This window comes from Diadema antillarum, unplaced genomic scaffold (genome assembly GCF_040938485.1).
Source record: "Diadema antillarum isolate AM-2024a unplaced genomic scaffold, OU_Dant_1.0 seq00000814_RagTag, whole genome shotgun sequence".
NCBI classification, from domain to species: Eukaryota; Metazoa; Echinodermata; class Echinoidea; order Diadematoida; family Diadematidae; genus Diadema; species Diadema antillarum.
In genome coordinates this window covers 86,104-111,444 of record NW_027271693.1, presented here as the reverse complement: position 1 = coordinate 111,444, position 25,341 = coordinate 86,104, and the positions used below count along the sequence as shown (strand labels likewise).

General features: G+C 41.5%; 1 protein-coding gene across 1 annotated transcript in view; it reads left to right on the top strand.

The window, feature by feature from the left end:
* LOC139739737 (dynein beta chain, ciliary) overlaps window positions 1–25,341 on the top strand; it is a 60,248-nt gene that overhangs the window by 18,852 nt on the left and 16,055 nt on the right. Inside the window, exons 21-49 of the mRNA XM_071650341.1 lie at window positions 184–270; window positions 511–912; window positions 1,523–1,768; window positions 2,745–2,969; window positions 3,664–3,755; window positions 4,200–4,326; window positions 4,957–5,109; window positions 6,064–6,297; window positions 6,866–7,315; window positions 7,778–7,882; window positions 8,398–8,555; window positions 9,748–9,886; window positions 10,762–11,127; window positions 11,837–11,969; window positions 13,370–13,497; window positions 14,213–14,361; window positions 14,710–14,843; window positions 15,486–15,634; window positions 16,415–16,588; window positions 17,218–17,422; window positions 18,245–18,345; window positions 19,000–19,167; window positions 19,643–19,882; window positions 21,002–21,163; window positions 21,816–22,009; window positions 22,676–22,838; window positions 23,339–23,605; window positions 24,022–24,183; window positions 24,701–24,934. Of these exons, the coding sequence (XP_071506442.1) occupies window positions 184–270; window positions 511–912; window positions 1,523–1,768; window positions 2,745–2,969; window positions 3,664–3,755; window positions 4,200–4,326; window positions 4,957–5,109; window positions 6,064–6,297; window positions 6,866–7,315; window positions 7,778–7,882; window positions 8,398–8,555; window positions 9,748–9,886; window positions 10,762–11,127; window positions 11,837–11,969; window positions 13,370–13,497; window positions 14,213–14,361; window positions 14,710–14,843; window positions 15,486–15,634; window positions 16,415–16,588; window positions 17,218–17,422; window positions 18,245–18,345; window positions 19,000–19,167; window positions 19,643–19,882; window positions 21,002–21,163; window positions 21,816–22,009; window positions 22,676–22,838; window positions 23,339–23,605; window positions 24,022–24,183; window positions 24,701–24,934 (5,547 nt within the window). The remainder of the gene's footprint in view (window positions 1–183; window positions 271–510; window positions 913–1,522; window positions 1,769–2,744; window positions 2,970–3,663; window positions 3,756–4,199; window positions 4,327–4,956; window positions 5,110–6,063; window positions 6,298–6,865; window positions 7,316–7,777; window positions 7,883–8,397; window positions 8,556–9,747; window positions 9,887–10,761; window positions 11,128–11,836; window positions 11,970–13,369; window positions 13,498–14,212; window positions 14,362–14,709; window positions 14,844–15,485; window positions 15,635–16,414; window positions 16,589–17,217; window positions 17,423–18,244; window positions 18,346–18,999; window positions 19,168–19,642; window positions 19,883–21,001; window positions 21,164–21,815; window positions 22,010–22,675; window positions 22,839–23,338; window positions 23,606–24,021; window positions 24,184–24,700; window positions 24,935–25,341) is intronic.

The following is a 25,341-nucleotide window of genomic DNA, read 5'->3' as shown; positions in this document are numbered from 1 at the left end:
TAATGCCATTCCTTTATTACAAATTCCTGTTAACTACCATTCCCAGACGAAGTGTATATTAATATTTTGATATATATGAATATTAATTATAGTTTGGAGGCTAAGACTTGTGTAGAAATTACTCTTTGATGCAAAGTATTCATGGCAGAACATTATTTCCTTTGCAATTTAATTTTTTTCCAGGTGAGGCAACACGAGTTCCGAGAGCAGTTTAGGAAGGATGCACCGTTCATCTTCACCTTCGAGAATCCATATCAGTGCCTGGATAAGGTGAGCTTTCATTAGCTTTGCTAAGGTTGATGGCCATTTGCAAAATTATCTGTTGTGTAGACTGTTGTTTAACCCTTTTATAACTGCATGATAGATACGTAATACATGGCAACAACCAAAGGATTTGGAGTGTGATGTATGTTTGAATTGCTGGTATCCAAAATTGATAAATTCAAATTGGAATAATGCAATTGACATAGCAACCTGTTCTTTTGCCCCTCACAAAAACAACCCCGACAGTGCCACCGCATCATCTTCGAGATGGAGGAGAACATGGCGAAACTTCAGGAGTCTGCTGGCCTCTTCGAGGTCAACATGCCGGACTACAAGCAGCTGAAGGCTTGCCGGCGCGAGGTGCGCCTCCTCAAGCAGCTCTGGGACATGATCGTGCTGGTGCGGTCCAGCATTGACGACTGGAAGACCACGCCCTGGCTGGAGATCAACGTGGAGCAGATGGAGATGGACTGCAAGAAGTTCGCCAAGGACATCCGCAGCCTGGACAAGGAGATGCGTGCCTGGGACGCGTACAATGGCCTGGACGCCACGGTCAAGAACATGCTGACCTCGCTGCGCGCCGTCAGCGAGCTCCAGAACCCGGCCATCCGTGACCGCCATTGGCAGCAGCTCATGGCAGCTACCAAGGTGTGTTCTTCTTTCCCTCTCCTCCTCGTAACCATTCTCCTAGCTTATCTACAGTAATAAGATATTAACATAATTTCCTAACAGTAGAAAGAACACAATACATTATGACTCTTAACGGTCACTGCCTAGGGCACAGATGGGCATATAAATGTTTAAGTTGTATTAAGTCTGAAACCTTCAAGAATCTCTGACACGACCAAAAGAAATTAGCAAAATATAGCCATACTTGTTCCTTTTCAAGTATGGTGCATTGATGAGACTTAGTGTGACAGGGAGCAACTGCAAGTATTGACGCACAAGAGGAGTTTGATTACATGTTTCTTACAGATTTTAAGCATTCTTGAAATTCTAAATTGATTTGTAGTTCCTTAAAGTAGAAGCTAAAATTGGCATTAGCTGGAAAATAATGAAAGCTGCCATGTCAAATCTGAAGTGCATAAATGTAAGACATGAGTGGTTGACGTAGTGCTTCTTTGGTGATAGGTCAAGCTTCTTTGTCTACTGGTACATTGGTCGTAGTTTGTTTGCTGATGACTCGGTGTACCAAGTCAGATTAAAGCATGCTTTCTTGACTATTCTCTCACACACCCTCCCTGTATATGGTACACAGGTCAAGTTCACCATGGACAGTGAGACCACCTTGTCCGACCTCCTCGCCCTCAACCTCCACAACTTTGAGGACGAGGTGCGCAACATCGTGGACAAGGCCGTCAAGGAGATGGGCATGGAGAAGGTGCTGAAGGAGCTCAACACCACCTGGTCTGCCATGGAGTTCGATTACGAGAAGCACAGCCGCACGTCCATCATGCTGCTCCGCTCCAACGAGGAGCTCATTGAGACTCTGGAGGACAACCAGGTGAGTGGGTCCGGGGAGGAAAAAAAATAGTTTTAGTTTCAATTTCGAACGTTTTTTTATGCCATCACCATGGGAGCTTTCCAGTGAATTCAGTTTTGACTCCAAGCATGGGCCAGGATCCCCAATATATACGTTGTTGGAGATTTACTGATATGTAAAACTATGACAATTTGGCAAATTTATTCAATCTGAAAAGGCCCCCAAAAGCCTGTACCCTATTAATGACATACCAAGAGACATATTTTCTGCAGTTCAGTGAGAAAGAATAAAGTTAAAATGTTGTGAAAAAGTGTATCCCAATCATATTTATCAGCAATTTATGACGGGCAGACATCATTATGCCACAAACTGTTTGCTTTATTCATTTTTTGGCCTAGATGCCTCTACTCATATTTGCGGATCCCAGTCACCACCTCCCTCTTTCTCCCTTGTCGACAAGATTGCTGGCAAACCTCAATCCCAAACAGGATTTTATTACATCTGCACTGGTAGATGGAATAAAAATGTGTTTTTGATATAAATTACTAGTCTTGGTTGTTATGGCAGAGCTGCAAAGGCTCTGTGATTCTGCTGGACACTTCCTGAAAACTTCCAATATTTCTTCATGTGTAGATAATACAATATGAAAACCTCCCTGATTCCTTGACAAATTTTTCCAGTAAAGAGCTAGGAACTGAATTGCTTTTGCAAGAAATCAGGATCAGGCTTTGTAATTAGCATGGCATTTTGGTCACAATCTGTGTCACAGGTTCTCTTTGACATGAGTGCAGAACAGAAGACAGGCCAGTTGAATATGTTTAGTGTCCTTTCTTTTTGGGATGGGATTGTACAGGGATATATGATTTTACATAAAGTGGCAGGCAATGCACAAGTACATATGTTTCTCTGATTGCTTTTGGAATCATCCTGATATTGGTGGATAAATGTTGGCAGTCCTGGTAACTTATGGTTCTGTATAATTAATCTCTTTGAACAGGTTCAACTGCAAAACTTGATGACCTCCAAGCACATTGCCCACTTCCTGGAGGAGGTCTCGGGGTGGCAGAAGAAGCTGTCCACCACGGACTCCGTCATCAGCATCTGGTTCGAGGTGCAGCGCACCTGGTCCCATCTTGAGAGCATCTTCATCGGCTCGGAGGACATCCGCAACCAGCTGCCCGAGGACTCCAAGCGATTCGACGGCATCGACAGCGACTTCAAGGCAAGTTTCTATCTCTTGTCTTGCCCAAAACCTGGAGAGATTATTCCCCCCCCACAACTGTAATACATTTCCTCAACAAGATGTTGTTTCTATCCCTGCCTTTGATGTGTAACGGTGCAGTATACATGGATAAATACACCATGAAGCGCTTTTCCACCGTGTTATGCTCAAAGTTGCTATTCACAATATCAAATACTGTAAAGTGGAAATTTTTGCTTGAGGTTACTTTTCGAGCTCATCGTGGTTAGATGAATTTCACGTGTTAGCAATTTTGCGGAATGAAAATGCAAAGCAGTACATATAAAAAGCGAAAAAAATGTGTGTTTTTATTTTTGTGCTAGTTACATGTTGGGCAAAATGTGTGAAAATTTCCACTCTAACAGTACGCCAATTAAGAAGATGACATGTTGCCTATCTAGTATTTCAGCAATTAAAATCTTTGGAAATGGAGGATGGCATATGAGGTCTATCTCAAGGATGATATGTAAATATATTGATTTTGATGGAAAACTATTTCTGTATTTTTAGCGGCAGTCGTGGCTGCTGCAGTTCAACAATACAACATCAAAATTCACGAAATATATGGCATACCTTTCCATCATCTATCCTTGCACCGAGGTGGCTCTGTTTTGACAAGTATTAAAGAGTTTATCCCCTATTCAAGCATTCAATTTTTGCTCCTCATTCCACACAGGAACTGGCAGCTGAGATGGAGAAGACCCCCAACGTGGTCGAAGCCACCAATCGACCCAAACTCTTTGACCGGCTGGAGGCGATCCAGTCCAGGTGAGACTTGGGTTTTTTTTGAACCCCACGGTTAAAGGGCTAGAGACTGAATTCCTTTCGTGATAATTCAGGATTGGGCTTTGGAATTGGCATGACATTTTTGTCACAATCTACCTTGCAGGGGTTCTCTTTGCCATGAGCATAGAACAGAAGACAGGCCAGTTCATACTTTTAGTGTTCTTATCTATTTGGGGTTGGGGGTGTACAGGGATATTGTGTCATGTTAAGTAATTTTACATCAAATTCATGTTCTTGATTTTCACATTCATCCCCTTCCAGGACCCAACTCGATTGTTCTTGCAGTGTGTTTCAGTTTATACGTGTGCATAATGTGAAAATAGGATATGAGAAATCTCAGTGAGTTCTACAGCGTTGTGTATTAAGATATGTAAAATAATTTCAGTTGTTTAATTCATTTTCATGATGTTCTTTCTCTTCCTTCAGCCTGGTTGTGTGTGAGAAGGCTCTTGCTGAATACCTCGAAACCAAGAGGTTGGCCTTCCCACGTTTCTACTTCGTCTCCTCGGCCGATCTCCTGGACATCTTGTCCAATGGCAACAACCCGTCCCTGGTGAGAGAAAGAGCTGTCACTTTTACAGCAAATCAACGAATATCTTTCATTGGAAAAGTCCCTTTTTTTTCATTTCATATTCTTCCTTTGCTCTGTGTGAAGATCTTTATTTGACATATGCACATCAATGTATTCGTCAATTCTTTTTACACCTCCACTTCGATGCATCGCTGGAGGCATCTTTTTCTTTTTATTTGCGCTGTGTGTTAGCAAATATTTTGATAGCATTGCGCCTCATCAATAGAAACCTTTCAAGAACCCACTTTTCAAAGTACAAATAGATGATCAAAGTGAAGTTGCTAATGCCTGACAATCTGAAATGAAAAAAAAAAGCAGTAAACATGCCATTAACTTGTAAAGAATGAAGAGAGGGAGGCCATTTTGAGCTCATCAAATGTTAAGTTCATCACTTGCAACAACTAGGTTATGTGATTTGATTTCAGTGAGCTTAAACAAGCTGTTATGTTGTTAAAAGCAATCATCAAACAGTGCATTTACTAATTATTTGTACCTTCTGGCTCAGAATGGAAGAAATCCTCACCGTATTCATGTGTTCGCTCAGTTACTATAGACATTTAAAAGAATGGTTATGAATCATTGTGATCAATCAAACTTCCTGTGTTTGTCCAGGTCCAACGCCATCTGTCCAAGCTGTTTGACAACACAGCCAAGATGAAGTTCAAGCAAGACGATGAGGGCAACGACACGAAGGAGGCCCTAGGCATGTACAGCAAGGAAGGAGAGTACGTGGACTTCGACAAGGTCTGCGAATGCAACGGACAGGTAAGTGGGCATGTGGAGGCTAAACTACCTTACTCTACCCTCTCATATACATGTATGTATATATATATTATATAAGTACACCATATACACAAGACTGCTTAGTGGCTACTTATTTCTTGTCACTGACACAAGATCTATGCCTACTTTTCATATAACTGACAGAGATGTTACCCTTGTTAATAAGTTGTTTTTTTTTTTGTCTGCTTGTTTATTGTTGTTGTTTTTTGACAGCCAGCTGATATAAGTAGATAAAAAATTGCACATGCATGCAGTTATGCAGGCTGTGTTCATACACATGATCATGCCCAAACATCTTGTATCATCTGGTGATTGAGAGTGATAGAGTTCAAGTGTTGTTGACTTTTTTTTTTTTCGCAAGAATACAAATTTTTCACAAAATGCAGAGCCAAAATGCATAGACATGGACATTTTCTTCAATTCGTCGGCTGAGAATGATAAGGGCGTTAAGTTGCCACTAAACCCATAGGCCCGAATTCACGAAGGTGGTACAAATGAAACCATGGTTTAAACCATGGACAAAAACCATGGCGCGCCAAGTGTCGCACGGAATATTTCGTTACGAAATTGGTCATTTCGTCGACAAAATGACCTTTTCGTTAACGAAACTGTCATGTCGTGGACGAAATGTTCATTTAGTTACAAAATGTTGTCATTTCGTTACAAAATAATCATTTCATCGACGAAATGACTGATTTCGTAACGAAATATTCCATGCGACACTTGGCGCTCCATGGTTTTTGTCCATGGTTTAAACCATGGTTTCATTTGTACCACCTTCGTGAATTCTGGCCATAGTGTTCACGACCACTTAACGCCCTTCTCATTCTCAACAGACGAATTATACTTAACATGTAGCTTCATCTTGCCTTACGTATGACAAGAAAAGCATTTTCCCATGATGCTTACTCTTTTGCCTGTTGTTATTTGACCCAGGTTGAGGTGTGGCTGAATCGTGTCATGGACACCATGCGCTCCACCGTGCGCTCCCAGTTTTCCGAGGCTGTGGTGTCGTATGAGGAGAAGCCCCGCGAGCAGTGGCTTTACGACTTCCCCGCCCAGGTGGCTCTGGCCTCCACCCAGGTCTGGTGGACCACGGAGGTCAACATCGCCTTCGCTCGGCTGGAGGAGGGTCACGAGAACGCCATGAAGGACTACAACAAGAAGCAGGTAAGAAAGAAAGTGGGAGTGTTCTCTCTGGTACAATATGTCTCTTGTCGTCAGGCAAGACTGTTTGCTCTCAAGCTACAATGTATTAGCGTAATGGTTGTAACTTCTCGTCCACAATATCCTGTCATTGTTTATAGCTGTGTGAACAAACAAAAAAGTTGTATTATGACCATTTGTTATTTGATCAATTCTTGTCCTGTGTACTTTATCTACTAGTTACATACTTCCACTGGTTTGGAAACAACTGACTGTTTTGCACAAGAATTTTATCTCATGAGGATTTCTACAGATCATTATAAAGGGTCAAGATAATGTTAAGCAATGGACAAGTGTACTCAAGATTGCACTGTAGTGAATAACAGGGATTACATATAAAACTCTTTTGGTCTTAAATATTCAACTTGAGAGCTTCTTTTGTCCTTTGATCTTAATTTCAGTGCTGATGTTTGATTTAAAGGCCTTATCTTGTTCATTTGGACCAATTTGATGATAGATACAAATCAAGTGTGCGTGGAAACTGTTTCTTCTCCCAATAAGCCAAACATCTCTTCTGTATTCCAATCCACAGATCCAGCAGTTGAACGCGCTGATCGGTCTCCTGATCGGCCAGCTCTCCAAGGGCGACCGCCAGAAGATCATGACCATCTGCACCATCGACGTGCACGCCCGTGACGTGGTGGCCATGATGGTCATGAAGAAGGTGGACAACGCCCAGGCCTTCCAGTGGCTGTGCCAGCTGCGTCATCGCTGGTCCGACGACGACAAGCACTGCTTTGCCAACATCTGCGACGCCCAGTTCAAGTACTCCTACGAGTACCTCGGAAACACGCCTCGTCTTGTCATCACTCCGCTGACTGACAGATGCTACATCACTCTGACGCAGTCCCTCCATCTCGTCATGAGCGGCGCCCCTGCTGGTCCAGCCGGGACAGGGAAGACAGAGACCACCAAGGATCTGGGACGTGCCCTTGGCATCATGGTGTACGTCTTCAACTGCTCTGAGCAGATGGACTACAAGGTACCCAAAGAGCCATTAGACACCACCTTTCTCTCTCTCAGTTGTTCTCATCTTCAATCAAAAAAAAAAAAAAATGACCTTCTACTAAATTGTTCGAGATATGCTGTACGATAAGAAAATGCAGCGCACTCCCGTTATAACGAACATGGTTATAACGACATTGTGGTTATAACAAATTAAAAATTTAGGCTGCAACATTATCAGCTCTGTGTTTTGTATTGTCAATTTGTTCGGTTATAATGAAATTTTGATATAACGAAAGAAAACTGCCTGTCCTAAGGACTTTATTATAATGAGAGTCCACTGTAATTGAATTAATGCAGTCCCAAATTACTGATTTTGCTTTGCTTAAAACTTTCCAGACAAACAAACAAGCAAGAATAGATAAAACACACCCCAAAACAATGAGGAAATTAATGTCAGAAGTTTAAGCCCACCCATCTTGTCTTCTCTGCCTTACAGTCCTGTGGTAACATCTACAAGGGTCTGGCCCAGACTGGTGCTTGGGGATGCTTTGATGAGTTCAACAGGATTTCCGTGGAAGTCTTGTCAGTGGTTGCTGTACAGGTGAGTGCCTTCCATCTGAGGTCGTTCCATTTTTTTTTCTTTATATAAGATTATAATTATGATGATAGTGATGATATTGATGATTTTCATTATCACGACAACAAAACTGTGCTGGTATGGGGTGCAGTTCCTTAGAAAATGTACCACTACAGTGGATATTTATAAACTTCTGGCTTACATTTATCACATCTTCCACTTACCTATAACCCAAGAATAACATTTGACGATGAATTTCACAACAACAAAACTAGGCCGATATGGGGTACAATTCGTTAGAAAACATGCCTTACAGTGGATGTAAATAAGCTTCTGGCATACATATATCACATCTTCGGCTTACCTATAGCCCAAGAAAAAACATTTGATGATAAACGAGCTGTTTGCAGGAGAAATATTTACGAAGAAGAGAGAAATAAGAAAAGAGTAGTACAGATGCTAGAAATCACAGTATGAGACATTTCACAAGAAGTATGTTTGATTTATCACACTTTTTCTTAATCTTGTTTTCTTCCCAGGTGAAATCTGTGCAGGATGCTATCAGAGACAAAAAGGAGCGATTCAACTTCCTTGGGGAGGAGATCTCCCTCATCTCAAGCGTCGGTATCTTCATCACCATGAATCCTGGCTACGCAGGACGGACTGAGCTGCCGGAAAACCTCAAGGCTCTCTTCAGGTTAGCAAAGGGCATTGTTGTCCCCGCCGAACGAGTTCGAGCAGGGGACTATGAAACGGGCTCCGTACGTGTGTGTGTCCGTGTGTCCGTCCGTCCGTCCGTGTGTCCGTGTGTGCGTCCGTGTGTGCGTCCGTGTGTGATCAAAATCTTCAATTTGCTACTTCTCTGTCATTTATGAGCCAATTTTGATTCTGTTTGCTTTATATGATAGCACTACATGGGAGCTTTGAAACTTCTACACAGAATTTCAGTCGTGACCTTTGACCTTGACCTTTGACCTATATTGTACATTTTGCTACAAAATGCTACTCCTTCGCCATTTCTAACCCGATTTCGATTCCGTTTGCTTTATGTGATGGCACTAGGTGAGGGCGTCAAAATTTCTACACAGAATTTTGACCTTTGACTTCTTTGACCTTTGACCTTGATTTTTGACCTGTATTGTACATTTGGCTACAAAATGCTACTCCTTCGCCATTTCTAACCCGATTTCAATTCCGTTTGCTTTATGTGATGGCACTAGGTGAGGGCTTCAAAACTTCTACACAGAATTTTGACCTTTGACTTCTTTGACCTTTGACCTTGATTTTTTGACCTATATTGTACATTTTGCTACAAAATGCTACTCCTTCGCCATTTCTAACCCGATTTCGATTCCGTTTGCTTTATGTGATGGCACTAGGTGAGGGCTTCAACACTTCTACACAGAATTTTGACCTTTGACTTCTTTGAACTTTGACCTTGATTTTTTGACCTGTATTGTACATTTTGCTACAAAATGCTACTCCTTCGCCATTTCTAACCCGATTTCGATTCCGTTTGCTTTATGTGATGGCACTAGGTGAGGGCTTCAACACTTCTACACAGAATTTTGACCTTTGACTTCTTTGACCTTTGACCTTGATTTTTTGACCTGTATTGTACATTTTGTTACAAAATGCTACTTCCGGCGGGGACATATATTACGCACGGCGTAATTTCTACTTTTCCTTGTTCTATTTCCTTTTTCTTCTTTTTTTTTTTGGGTTAAACATAAGAAGTATAAAAGAACAAAACAACAATCCACCAGTCAATCATGATGTGCAGAATGTATGTGCGTACTATGTCTTTGGCACATTAATTACTTAATATGTTGGTCACAATGGTTCTGAGAATTTTTACAGCAAACATATTTCTCTTTCTCTCTCTGTAGGCCATGTGCTATGGTGGTGCCAGACTTTGAGCTGATCTGTGAGATCATGTTGGTGGCCGAGGGTTTCCTGGAGGCCCGTCTCCTGGCAAGGAAGTTTATCACCCTCTACACCCTCTGCAAGGAGCTGCTGTCCAAGCAGGTCAGTGGCATACAGCCTTCCCATGTTTCTAGTCCTCCCTTGTATTTGTTGAGCTCTGGAGTCTACGTATCAAGTATCATCATAATCACACACTTTTCCTGTCCTCTGTTTTTAGCTTTCACTTTTAATCATTTTTTTTCCCCTAACTGAGTGCATATGCTTTAGTTGGGTTTATAATGATGGGCTTGTCCCTGTTTAGATGTCTTAATCACTAGTGGATGAAGTGCTCCTTTAATGTTCCCATTTCATATGATGTTCTTATTTTGATTTAAGGCATAATTTACCATTTGCAGCTGAAACAAAAACCCAGCATTAGTGCTTTAAAACAGTTCTAAAATGTGAGTTAGGGATAGAAACAACCACTGTGAAAATTTGAATCAGTAAAATCGATGCTAAGTATTGTTAAATCTACAAAATGTGAACAATAGTTATAATAAAAATGTTTCCAGACTAAACCGTATACCGTTACGGTTTATTGAGAAAAATACTGACATCTCCTTATATCTTTGGCTTTATTGCAAAACTTTTATATGGGAGGGTGTTTTGTGGTACAACAGATCTACACGTATGCATGAAAGGCGATATCTTGAACATTTTTCAAATGACTGCTCCCAAAGGTAAACTGGACCTTTAAGTGGCACATAGAGTTTGTTAAATGCTGTAGCAGTTGGCTACTGTTGTTCTACTCTGCTGTCTCAGTGAGCTGCAATGATTTTTATAGGGCATGTTTGCATATATGATATGCATTTATTGTTGAGAGCAAGGGGAAGATACAATGTCCTAAATCAAAGGTTTTTGATTTACTTGCCAAATGATTGATTTATGTGTCAAGTGCAGTAGGATAACAACTTTTCCCATCCCTTGATGCAAAATAGGATCACTACGATTGGGGTCTGCGTGCCATCAAGTCCGTGCTCGTGGTGGCCGGTTCACTCAAGCGTGGCGACCCCCAGCGTCCTGAGGACCAGGTGCTGATGAGGGCCCTCCGCGACTTCAACATCCCCAAGATCGTCACTGACGATCTTCCTGTCTTCATGGGTCTGATCGGCGACCTCTTCCCCGCCCTGGACGTGCCCCGCCGACGTGACATGAACCTTGAGAAGGTGGTCAAGCAGTCCACTCTTGACCTCAAGCTGCAGGCTGAGGATAGCTTTGTCCTCAAGGTGGTGCAGCTGGAGGAACTCTTGGCTGTCCGTCACTCCGTCTTCGTCATCGGCAACGCCGGCACGGGCAAGAGTCAGGTGACCTCTTTTAATCCATCTCCCTTACCTCTCTTTCCTCTCTCTTTGTATCCCCATATTGAATGATTTATCCTTCAACCTGACTGTGAAACATCTTCAATTGAAAACGCCAATGGGTTAGACACTAATGCTGCAGACATTGTATCATGTTAATGCTCTAATGCTGTATGATGTGATATGTTATCTAATTGAAATGAGAAATCCCTTTGTCCTAATGGATTGTGATTCAGTGAGCCTATAGGTGTCCTGACAAATAACTTGAGGGACTAGAATATGCCAGCTGTATTTCTGTCCAAAATAATTCACTTTCATATTTAGGAGAAAAATGTTGTGAGGTCAGACCTCTTTGCATGGGAAATTTAGTATGAAAGGGTATCTGCAACATTAAGGTCTTTGTTTAGAGTGTGTTTGCTTTTTCTGGAGCCATTTTCCCTTACTTGAGAGATTATGATTATGTCTGTTGGTCACAGCTAGTGATGCAAGAAGGACACTAATCAGAGAGTACAAATAATGTCAACACATTATGCTTTGATTTTACTCAACATACGGAATTATTCCGCTTGATGCTAGTTTGCTCAGCTGTTATGTGGATTTATTTTGAGACAAACTTTGGAAACTGTAAAGAGATAAAGAGATTTTTGACATTTTATGTTCACTGCTTTCTTCATGTAACCTTCTCTTAACATTTACTCCATGAACCTCCATGCAGGTGTTGAAGGTGCTGAACAAGACCTACGCCAACATGAAGCGCAAACCAGTGCTGCATGACCTCAACCCCAAGGCAGTGACCAACGATGAACTCTTCGGAATCATCAACCCGGCCACCAGGGAGTGGAAGGATGGTACGTTGATGGCTGTCACCCCTGCTCTCTCTTAACAAGCCAAAATGCAATGGATATGCTCTTGGTGTAGCTCTCATTTGTTAGCAGTAATTCTCATATTTGTTGTCAAAATGTTTCCAGTGGATACAACTGCATAAGTAAACTGAATTTTGAAGTTAAATTAAGCAGTGTAGTTTTTAGTGTCAGTGTGTGCATGTTTAGTTTATCATACCCCCGCCAAACGAAGTTTGAAGGGGGTATATAGGAATCAGCGGACGGTAGGGCGGTCGGTCGGGCGGTCGGGCGGTCGGTCCGTTGCAAATCTTGCGTCGCGAACTACTTCCTCAGTTTTCAACCGATTCCCATAAAACTTGGCACAGATGAGTGCCTTGGGTTGTAGATGTGCAAGACGTATTTTTTGACAGTACCCAAAAGTACGTTGCCATGGTAACGGCATATTATGGGCAAAAATGGGTACAAATCTTGCGTCGCGAACTCCTCCCACAGTTTTTGATCAATTTTTATGAAATTAGGTACAGATGTTCATCTGAATATGTTAATGTGCAAGACACATATTTCCACAGTGGCAAAAAGTGCGTTGCCATGGTAACGGCATGTTATTGGTAAAATATAGGGCAAAATGCTTCATGGCAAAACTGCTTCATCAGTGTTCTTCTAATTCTCATGGAATTCATATTGAATGTTTGTCTTAGGATATAGGTCAGCATGACACATTTCTTGACAGTGACAAAAAGTATGTTGCCATGGTAACAGCTCACATATTATGAGCCAAAATGATGGAAAATTTTGTGTTGCAAACTACTTCCTCAGTTTTTGCCCAATTTCCATGAAACTTGGTACAGATGTGTGCCTTTGGTTGTAGATGTGCAAGACGCATTTTTTGACAGTACCCGAAAGTACGTTGCCATGGTAACGGCATATTAATGGCAGAAGATCAAGGAAAGATCTTGTGGATTTAACTACTTCCTCAGTTTTTTGACCAAAGCTTATGAAATGTTGTTTTGACCAAAGCTTATGAAATGTTGTTTGGCGGGGGTATAACCAGTCGCTGTAGCGACATTTCTAGTTTATATTGGTAGTGGTGTTTTCTATGTCACTTCTACTTCATGTCACCTTGACATTGCTTACCCAGTTATATGACTGAAATGGCAGTCATGCCCAAAATATGATATCCACTGTTGTATCAATTTTAATGATAATAATACATTTATAAAGCACATAATAAGCACATGCTTCTCGATGCGCTGTACGATTCAGATACAAAATACAAACAAACAAATGACTAACAAGTATAATAATCAACATAATAGATACCATAATTAATAATAACAAAAGGGGTAATAAAAAGCAACAGAAAAAAAAAAACACTTTCTCTTTGATTTGCCTCAATCTTTCCACAGGTCTGTTCTCTGTGATTATGCGTGACATGAGCAACATCACTCATGATGGTCCAAAGTGGATCGTACTCGACGGCGACATCGATCCCATGTGGATTGAATCCCTCAACACTGTCATGGACGACAACAAGGTATGGCTTGCAGGGCATTAACTATATTATTTGCAGATTCCAGGATCATTTACAATTGTCCGCCTCTCTGCATGAAATGTGGATTAGTGAAAGGATTTTTGTTTTCTTCAGTTCAGAGGGCAAACAGGATAAGATTGGAATGATTAGAACAAATGTGACCACAGATTTTAAAATCTTTTCAGTGTTTTTTTTTTTGCTACTTTCAGTAAAAGGAGCAAGAACTGTGTTGTCATATGTCAATTTAATTGACCAGTAGTTGAGATCCATGCTGGATCCTTTCATGAAGCCATGCTTTCAGTCAACTTTAAATATCATAATTTTCCGCAGAATATCTTCTTTTAGGTTGATGGAAACCCAAGAACATAATAAGCAAATAAAGATTTCTTTTGACTTAAAAACCACAAGTATGTAAACTATAGCACAATTGGGTTTTGAGACATATCACCTCTAGTGCTGTGCAGTGATTTTGTCATAAAACTTTACGATCCTTGAAATATAGATTTCCCATGATCAGTATAAGGAGAAAGAAAAGCCAAGAAAGCATGATTTATGCCTCAAGATATATATTTGGTTGATAGCAAGGTAGAAACATGTGAATGAAATTCTCTGGTGTCTGTGTGAAATTTGCCAGCCCTTCAAGAATGGTAGACATAGGCAAACTCAAAAAGATCTCTCTGTGTGAATAAAAAAGATGTCATGCTCTATCCCTACGTAGGTGCTGACACTCGCCAGTAACGAGCGTATCGCGCTCACTCCAACCATGCGTCTGTTGTTTGAGATCAGCCACTTGAAGACGGCCACCCCGGCCACAGTGTCAAGGGCAGGTATCCTCTACATCAACCCTGCTGATCTAGGATGGAATCCGTAAGTCAACCCCATCCTCCTGTATACATACTCAAGATCTTGTACATTAAATTGCCACCTTTCGGACAGTCTTGTTACTGCAGTAGAACATGCATGTTACATAAATTGTATGGAATTTGATTGAAAATAGAGAAGTATTCTGGTATTATGATACTATGTTCTTTGTCACTCTTTCTTTCTTTGTCCTTCTGTTTGTCTTTGTGTATGTCAATGTGTCAATCTGTCTGTCTGTTGTCCTCTCTCTGTCAAGTCATGAATGAAATCATAGTAGGATCTTCACCACTTTTTAGTCTGTCCTTAATTCTGTGATAACAATTGAGTTGATCTTGTGTTGATCTTGTCCGCCAGGATCGTTACAAGCTGGATCGACACCCGTGAGGTGCAGTCAGAGAGGGCCAATCTGACCATCCTCTTCGACAAGTACCTGCCTACCCTCCTCGACACCCTCCGCATCCGCTTCAAGAAGATCATCCCCATACCAGGTGAGTGATGTTGGAGGAACAACTTAAACCATTGGGCACGAAGCAGGAGTAGCATCTCGTATCATCTCTGATCAGAAACAGACCCGTATGAAGTTAGGTTTCGGATGACACAGGGAGAGAGGAGAAAAAGGTGTATGTTCATAGTTTCGTTTGTGAGGGGCCAAGTAATAAGGACCAGCTTTGAACAGATGATAGAATAGCAATTACCAAGTCTTATTGGAGACTGACCATGATAAATGGTATGTGTAATGATGAAAGGTGATAATGTGTAGATAGAAAGTGATTGCAACTGATTGACAAATTGCCCTACATCGATGACGGAAGAATTTCACGAATTAGACAGTGATTAATGACAAGTTTTCTCATGCAGTGTTGACACTGAAGTATGTTCAGTACTGTAATTTTCTATGTGAACAGTGCAGCTGTGATTTTGAGGAGCTTACCAGAATTTAAGAACTTTTCTGCAGATTTTGGCCAAATGAGTTCAATGCTGGGTACAAAACATGTATGACAGACAAAAGTAATTCGATTCTGCCTCGCCAGAGCAAAGTGTGGTGTAGATACCAGTTTGGGGCTAAATGAGTGTCATGTCGGGTGTAAAACTTTATAATGGACGAATGTGATATTATTCTGCCTCATCAGAGCAAAGTATGGTGCAGATGTTGTGCTACCTGCTGGAGTGCCTCCTGACACCAGAGAACACCCCACCGGACTGCCCCAAGGAGCTCTATGAACTCTACTTCATCTTTGCCTCCATCTGGGCCTTTGGTGGATCCATGTTCCAGGATCAGGTGGGTTGATCTTCACAAAGTGTGAATCACAGCAACTTAACCTCTCCAGCCACACTGGTATAATTATTTTCTATTGCCTTTGAATGAGATTACTTGTTATGCAACCTGTGGGCTTTGATGACATGGGTGAGATCCATCCATGTGGAATAACCAATGCCTCATGTTCTGAATAATTGTCAGAAAATCATTCCAACGTAAGCAGTGCGATCTTTCATTTTTCCCCAATACCCATCCCCCACTCTGTTCATCAGCAATATGATTTCAAGAAATGGATGTGGGATACAAGATTGTGATTAGATTGAGTCAGATAGGCAGAAGAGGCATTATTTTCCTCTTTTGCTGTAATAATAACATTTTAGGATGCTGGATGATGCTCGGATAAAGAGGATTTTCATCCAAGTTTGACTGGTACTATATGCACCACATATTTTACAAAAATAGTAATATGCGATTCAGACTTGCACTACAGAGTTCATGAGTGATTTTGATTACTGATAGAAGAATGCAGCAGCAGAATGAAAAATTAGTAGTGCTCCATTTCAGAGGAGCAGAGTTAGCAATCTCTCCCCCTGAAGATGGCATGCATTGCATTTGTGCGAACTGAGACCGTATTTTAGCATGTTGTTAATGTGGCAAATACAAAATGGACTCTGAAATTTGTGAAAATAAAGCGACATAAAATAACCAGCATGTACCAACTTTGAACTCTGTATGTGATGTCATTTTGTCTCTTTTAAAATGATTCGACCTGAACACTTTTTCCTCCTATGTGTACTTCAGCTTGTGGACTACCGTGTGGAATTTAGCAAGTGGTGGATCACAGAGTTCAAGACCATCAAGTTTCCCAACCAGGGCACCATCTTTGACTACTTCATCGACCCCGAGTCCAAGAAGTTCCTCCCCTGGAGTGAGAAGGTGCCCAAGTTTGAGCTGGACCCAGAGATTCCCCTGCAGGTAAGGACTCTGCCCAACTTGGAAAGATTCAGTGGTATCTACCCATCAATCACATAACTCATCTCGATGTATTATGCTGTTGTATTTTAGGTGATGGGGGCTTAGAATTCACTGTTCATCATTATTATCATTGCTTTGAGATGCCAGACTTTATTCTTTATGGAAGAACTGTCATACTGTTGTCTATTCAAAATGGGTGATCATGTATTTATCAAAAGTAAGACAACTAGGAAACACACATATGCACCTCATATAGCCTTTTATCTGATGATGGCAGCGCATGGAGTTCATCAAAATGTCTAGAATTCATAACTTTAAAGGATTATCTAATTTTCCTCATGCTTCACTCATGTGTTCTATTATTTCTGCATTCACTAAATACATAAATCTATTCTTGGGGAGAATTCCCTTTGATTACTCAATTTGATGAGATATACCGGTATACCTTTTGATAGTTCTATATAATTATATTATTTATGATGGTGTTGTAGTTTATGTTGTTGCATTTGTTTTGATGATGATGATTATCATTACTATCAGAATCATCATTGTAATCATAATCACCAACAACAACAATGTCATCATCATTTTCACTATCTTCATTATCATCATTATCGTCATGGTAACAGGCCGTGCTCGTTCACACCAACGAGACCATCCGAGTGCGCTTCTTCACGGACCTGCTCATGGAGAAGGGGCGCCCCGTCATGCTGGTGGGTAATGCCGGTCTGGGCAAGAGCGTGTTGGTGGGCAACAAGCTGATGAACCTGGAGGAGGACAGCATGGTGGCCAACGTCCCCTTCAACTACTACACCACCTCTGAGATGTTGCAGCGTGAGTTTATCTTACTGTTTTAGGATATCTCAGCCATATCAAAATTGATTTTCATCAAATAAACTTTGAATTCCTCTAGAATTGTATGCTCTCTAACAATACATAAGGTGGTTTCTAAGTATCTTGCAAAAAAGTTAAAAGCTGAATCCTCGCCTCAACCAATACTATACCATTCCTTTAAGAAAGAGAGAGAAGCACTTATGTCACTCGCATCTTGACAGCCACTCACTCAAGATTTCGTTCAGCTGCTCTTTGAGTTTTACTGCATTACAACAACAAAATATTTAGAATGATTATTACTATCTTCATTATGGTATTCTGTGAAGAAGCTTTCCTTCCGAAGATTCAACACATTACATACTCAATACTTTTTTTAAAGAGATAATTTGGTTTTATGGATTTGTCTCTTGTAGAATGAAAAAAATCCATCTTATAAATGTAGTGATTTATGAAACTGAGGCTTTCTTTGTCATGTTGGTACCAGAAATACGCAGATTTGGCGGCACAAAGTTCAGTCAGTGCTTACGTAACAGGTCTCGATAGAGTAATCTGTGATTAAACATAAATAATAATGAAGGTTTGCAACCGTGTGAGTGTAATGCAGTGTCAGAATTATGGCAGGAGAAGGTGTGTGCTGTCATGCACTTCTGCAGACTTTCTGCCGAACTCTTTGAATCTTTGCAGGCATTTTGTACATTATGATGCCTATTGCATTTTGCAGTGGTGGTTCCAAGAGGATCAACCAAGTTAAGGTATAATAAGAGGGCAATATTATATGTTTTCTCTTCCCTCTCCTCCCCTTTCCCTGGCTTGGATGTACAGGTGTGCTTGAGAAACCCCTGGAGAAGAAGGCCGGTAGGAACTATGGACCTCCCGGAACCAAGAAGCTCATCTACTTCATTGATGACATGAACATGCCAGAAGTGAGTAGCCCATTCTTTATGTTTTCTTTTGCAGAGAGGAAATATAACAATCTTAATTCATACTTCCTGATACAGCTACCTATCTTAATCCTTTGAAATACAGGAAACAGAAATACGCTTATGTAAGGTCATTAAAAATTTATTGATTGTCTGTCTTGATCGTTGATTAAGGAGCGAAGAGTTTAGTGCGGAAAGAACTGGTGGTCATATGGGATGCCAGAAAAATGTATCATGCTGCTTAGAATAGCACCACTACCACAAAACCGTTTCCTCTACTGCCGAGTACTACAGCCATTTCTTTTGCTTTCACTAATACTACCACTACTGCCATGACTACCACTGTTATTACATCTACTGCTACTACCACCCTCATTGCTAGTATGACTACTGCACTATGTTTCCTCTCCAAGTGCCTGTCTCAAAAGACTTATTATAAGTTTTTGGTGTGCTTCTTGAGGTTTAATAATTGTAACTTTCAGACCACTCTGAACTCATTGCCAAACCAGAGATCTTTGATGCTGTCTGTAGGCCTGCATCTTCTGCATAACTCTGACACTAGTTACTTTGCTTTTATTGTGATTGTTGTTGCTTTTCACCTTTAAATGTGCTCCCTGTTAACTCTCCAGTATCTGCACTTTTCTTGCTCTCCAAAAGGTGGACACCTACGGCACCGTGCAGCCCCACACCCTCATCAGGCAGCACATGGACTACAAGCATTGGTACGACCGCATCAAACTCTCACTGAAGGAGATCCACAAGTGCCAGTACGTGTCCTGCATGAACCCCTCGGCCGGTAGCTTCACCATCAACCCCAGGCTGCAGGTGAGACTTTCATACTTCGCTTTGTAGGAAGATGCATATGTGTAGTAGATATGGCATGTCTTTGGGGGGACAGGATGTATGTGATGCAGATCAGTGGCTGTAGATTGCCATCCTGTGATTTTCTAACTCTTTGAAGGCATACCACAATTTTTTATGTGAAGAGAAGGTCACCTTTCCTTCGGGATTGCTCAGATATGTGATGTAGGGTCAGAAAATTCTAACCTTGTGAGAGAGTCAATTAAAAGTAGCATGACTATTTTTGCATCTTATTTAGCTTTTGAAATACAAGTTTATAAATGATATTATGGACTGAAAGTTGTTTTTCCAATGGAAAAGCACCGTTGAGGTAGCTACAAAGTGCCCTTGGCAACACAAATATGAATGGTTGAGAGGCAAAACAGCAACACAAAGCAAAGCAAAAATACATCTCTTCATGTTGTTGTTTTGTTTTTTCTCTTCCTCCATGCGTGTGCAGCGTCACTTCTCAGTCTTCGCTCTGAGTTTCCCCGGGCAGGACGCTCTCTCCACCATCTACAGCAGCATCCTCAGCCAGCACCTGCAGATGGCTGGCTGCCCGACCGCCATCCAGAAGCTCTCCTCGGTTGTCGTGGCCGCGACCCTCGACCTCCACAAGAAGGTGGCCCAGACCTTCCTGCCGACTGCCATCAAGTTCCACTACGTCTTCAACCTGCGAGATCTCTCCAACATCTTCCAGGTGAGTTACACAGCTCGCAAGAATGTGAATTCAATCTGTCCCCTTCTTCTATCCCTTCATAGATTTCCATCCCTTTCCTTCCCTGTGCCTATTTATCCATATCCACTCTCACTTCTTTCTCTCCTGCCATCTTCTGTCCCTCCATCTTCCCTCCATACTCTTTTCCTTCCCTACTTACACTTCACTCTACTTGTCCTCCTTTCTTTTTCTCTTTCCCCTTTCCTCACCTATCCTCCTTACTTGTCTCTCACTTCTCTCCCCCTCTCAACTCTTTTATCCTTCTCCTTGTCCTCCCTTCCAACCTTCCTCCTTCTCTCCCTCCTTCTCTCCCTCTTCCCACACTGATGTGCCTTCTCACTTATCAACTATCAAAATAGCAATAAGAATTGAATTTCAATAGTTTTCACAAATTGCAACATCAAGAAGTACTAGGGTGAACATGTATAAGCTATACTTGATATCCATAGACACAACGGATTGATGGGAAATTCCTCGCATGTACCCACAGGCTGCTAATTTGCACCACCAAAAGCCCTTTGTTCTTGCTAGTTTTAATGCTAGTTTGCAATTGTCCCTTTAATAGTGTTGTAGCACTTTAGGACATAAGTGCTGCATCGCTTCAATTCTGTGTGATGCATTCAGTTTCCTACATGGTCCTGATGATGGCTTGTAGTTTAAAGGGATGGTACAGTATTGGTGGAGATGAGAATTGGGCTTTTAACCTTTTGCGAGATACCAAGAAAACACTTATGATGTAGTACAGAACATACCATTTCAAGAGGAATTCAAAGTTTATTTGATGAAAATCGGGTTTGGAATGACTGAAACATAAAAAAAAAGAAGTAAAACAAAGCGATCGTAATAAAGTGTGGGTCCCACACTTTAGTAGAATCACTCTTTTTTGGATATCTCAGCCATTTCAAAACCAATTTTCATCACATAAAAGTTGAATTCCTCATAGAACTACATGCTCTTTCATATTTCATAAGAGGTTTCTCATTATCTCACCAAAAAATGTTAGAAACCTGAAATTAGGTCTCAAGCAAAACTATACGATCCCTTTAAGAGGAATATTGTCTCATAGCAGAAATTGAAAGTGGACTGTTTCCATTCCTGCAGGGCCTGCTGTACTCTACCCCAGAGCTGCTGAAGTCACCCTTGGACTTTGCCCGCCTCTGGATGCACGAGGTGGACCGGGTCTACGGAGACAAGATGGTGGAGGACAAGGACAAGGAGACGTTTGACAAGCTGGTGCTGGACTATGCCAAGAAATACTACGAGGTTTGTCTTCTTCGAGCTACCGTAGTGCTGTATTGATATAATATCAAAGCTTTTGCAAATCCCTCCTATCATCTTGCCCTACCCATGCTGTCTGTCGAGGAGTTACTCAATTCCATACCCTCCAAGTTTACTCTTGTTCTGTATACTTTTCTGTTTTGAGCCAACAGAAGCATATAAATCCACCGCAAAGCAAAGAAAGAAACATCAGTGAAACAAGGAAACAAACAAAGAAACATCAATGAAACAAAGAAACAATGATGGCAATGAGGATGATGATATTTAGTTCCACCATGTCTTCTTGCCCAGAGAGCATTCAACCACATTTCTTTGGTAACCAGAATCAAAGTCCCACCTACACTCGCTCCACTTGCTTGGTATAAGCACTCCAGTATGGCTGCCACTTTATGGTGCACACCTGCCACAAGAACAGTTGGCTTCCTTTTTGACTGCACATTTTTACTCCAGGATAGAGAGTGATGTTACAGATAATGTGTCTTACTCAAAGACCCAAGTGCCATTGTGGAGGTTGAACCTTAGACCTTCTCATTGGAAGCACACGATGTGCAGCCTACTAGACCATGACATCTATCCTACATTGTGGACTATGATAAGTTCAATTTTACCTTGTATCAAAATCATTCTTGTCTCCCAGGACATAGAAGACGAGGCTCTGAAGGCCAAGCCAAACATTTTCTGCCACTTTGCGTCGGGCATCGGTGAGCCCAAGTACCTGCAGGTGCCGGGATGGCCGGAGCTGAACAAGATTCTGGTGGAGGCGTTGGACACGTACAACGAGATCAATGCCGTCATGAACCTGGTTCTCTTTGAGGATGCCATGCAGCATGTGTACGTTGCTGTCTTTCCAGATTCTAGCCGCCTAATTTGATCTGATAATTCTGCCTGTCTCATTCAAACTTCCAGCATATTTGAGGATGGGGATGAGGAGGATGTAGAATGCACGTGGCTGTGTGTGGTCTTTTCATGTCATACAAGTTGCATCTTAAAAAGTGTTTTCTCCTGGTATTAAAAGAAAGAATACATTCCGAGAAATATGTGATTCACAAATCAAACCTTGTGCTCTTGTGCAAAGTCCCAAACCTGTCTGTATAAATGGATGAAATACTTATCATAAAAAGCCTGACAAAAAGAGAGAAAATGGAAAGACTACAAAGACATAAAAGCCAGAATTCTTTCTGAAGACATGAAATCTTTCTGCATGGAACTTTGATTCCAACCTCAGGCAGCTACATCTAATATCAATGTTTTGGATTATTGGATTAGTTTTGGACAGAGAACAAAACAAAGGTGTTTGAAGGGAAGACATTGTTATGCATTTTGACAGATGACAGATTGTATGAATATTAAAATCTGCAATTCAAGTTCTGCTGTTATCGACAGAGCATTGGGGTAAAAAATATGATGAGTTATGAACAATTTCGTGAAGCACAGGGCACTTGAAGGGAAACTTGCGAGTACTTAGTGATGTTATTTGTGTCTGCTTTCAATGTGTAGGTGCCGTATTAACAGAATCCTGGAGTCGCCTCGTGGCAACGCTCTGCTGGTTGGTGTGGGAGGTAGCGGCAAGCAGTCGCTGGCCCGTCTGGCCTCCTACATCAGCAGCTTGGAAGTCTTCCAAATCACCCTTCGCAAAGGGTACGCCATCCCCGATCTCAAGGTAAGCTGGAAATCTGCAGCAGCAGCTTGTTAGTCTCACAATGCTTGTCTTTTGTTAGTTGCTATGGTAATGTGAAGCCCTGTCTTGATTGAATGAATGGATGGATGGATGAATGCATGAATGGATGAATGCATGAATGAATGAAGAAATGAATAAATTAATGATTGAGTGAGTGGTAGATGGATGAATGAATGAACGACATGAATCTCAAAACTTTCTATCCCCAAGCTGCTATGTATTCCCTTCATTTCTTGTCCCGTCACATACAAATTCCTTAATTCTGTAGGAATTATCACTGCCTTTGGCAATGTCTCCGCCTTCGATAGCTATTGGGGGATACCTATGCAATGTTAGCAAAAGGATTTGGTGCTGCTCAAATGGATTCATTCTCTCTGCCTCACTACGTAATATTTTGTCTGCTTCGTGTGACGTCATACAAATGCCTGTTTATGTAATCTGTTTGTGAGAGTTATCCCTTCTCTCTTGCCCTTGATCCCCAGCTCGACCTCGCAATGGTTTGCATGAAGGCCGGTCTTAAGAACGTGGGGACGGTGTTCCTGATGACAGATGCTCAGGTCGCCGACGAGAAGTTCCTCGTCCTGATCAACGATCTCCTGGCCTCCGGCGAAATCCCCGACCTCTTCCCCGATGACGAGGTGGAGAACATCATCGGAGGCGTGCGCAATGAGGTCAAAGGTCAGGGCCTGCAGGACACGCGGGAAAACTGCTGGCGATTCTTCATCGATCGGCTGCGCAGAAACCTCAAGGTAAAGGAAGCCTCCAACAGTAAAAGGTCCATACAGACTTGATGAAGACTACTAGTAAATCTCATGTGAACTGATGAAAGGAAGGTACTTTATCTGTGGTGAATTAGACCTCAATTGTTAATGAAGAGTGTGAAAACTGCAGATTATCTGAAGAATGCATAGTTATAGGGAGCACAACATGAAACTTTACACAGCAATTATATCTATTAGCAGTTGTAGATGTTATGAGATTAGATAAGAATTCCAATATGACATACCATGATAATGCAATGAACAATTATGATAATGCTGTATCAAAGCTTATAGCTGCTGGCATTTCTTAGATGTTTTGTCACATGCTTGAAAAAAAACCAAAACACCCTGAAATAAGGCATTCAGCATTTTCCTATCATTTGTCAATTTTCCCTCCGATGCAGACTGTGCTGTGCTTTTCACCCGTCGGCACAACGCTTCGGGTCCGCAGCCGTAAATTCCCGGCCGTCGTCAACTGCACCTGCATTGACTGGTTCCACGAGTGGCCCCAGGAAGCTTTGGTGTCCGTCAGTCAGCGCTTCCTGGACGAGATCGAACTCCTCAAGGTCAGTTTGGGATTCAACCTTGGCAACCCTGATCATTTGCTTCAAGGGAGGAGGAAAAAAATGACAGTGTCTAGTGTGGTGACATGAGACACCTAGTGTTCGTAAGGCAGGTGCATACCATTTTGACTGTGAATGGTGATCGTTTAGGCATTACTGGTTTATGTCCTGGACAATCCACTTACACACTATATGAATGAACTTTTTTGGAGTTTTGAAGCTGCGTGATGAAATTGGTGCAGATGAGTTTTTGTTTTTCTTCTAAAATCTCCACATGTAGTGTGTAGTGCATATTATTTGATGAAAGACGAGCTAGATGAGGAAATAAGATGAAAGGCATTGCAGTAAATTGCCATATTGAAGCTGTAGTTTACAGTGTTTCAAACCCAAATAAATTTTGTGCTTGTCCTAAGAATATCAGTGCTGTCAGTTTGTAAGATGGAATCTATGATTAAAGGTTTGATCGAGTCTTTTTTTAATCTTTATTTCTTATTTCTTACTTTTTGTTTTAATCTCCCAGGGTGACATCAAACCATCCATCGCCGAATTCATGGCCTATGTCCACGTGAGCGTGAACGAGAGCAGCAAGCTGTACCTGACCAATGAGCGCCGCTACAACTACACCACGCCCAAGAGCTTCCTTGAGCAGATCAAGCTGTACGAGTCGCTGCTCTCCCTCAAGGCCAAGGAGCTCACCGCCAAGATGGAGCGTTTGGAGAATGGTCTCACCAAACTCCAGAGCACAGCACAGCAGGTGGGTGTGGTCTGACATCATCTATCTATGATCTGGTACCCAGGACCAAATAAAAGTTTGAGACAACAAAAAGAAATCTTCTTTCACACATCTACTAATTTTTTTTTTTTTTTTTTGTACCTTCAAGAGTCCTTTGATATCTTGCCATTGTTTGTTGGGAGTGGTTGAAAATTTCTGTCCTGAGATGGATGCTATACATAAGTAGACATAAATCCATGTATCTAAGATACTGTGATATATCATTGCCAAAATGTTTGTAGGTAAGCTGTATGAAAGAGACTGTCAAGTTGACAAGCAAGGCTTTGTTACAAAGGCACCATGTCAAGAGTTACAGACTTTTATTTTCAAGAGAGTAAATCAAAACAAAACAAGAACAAAGTAATAGCCATACCTCGATAACATATGCA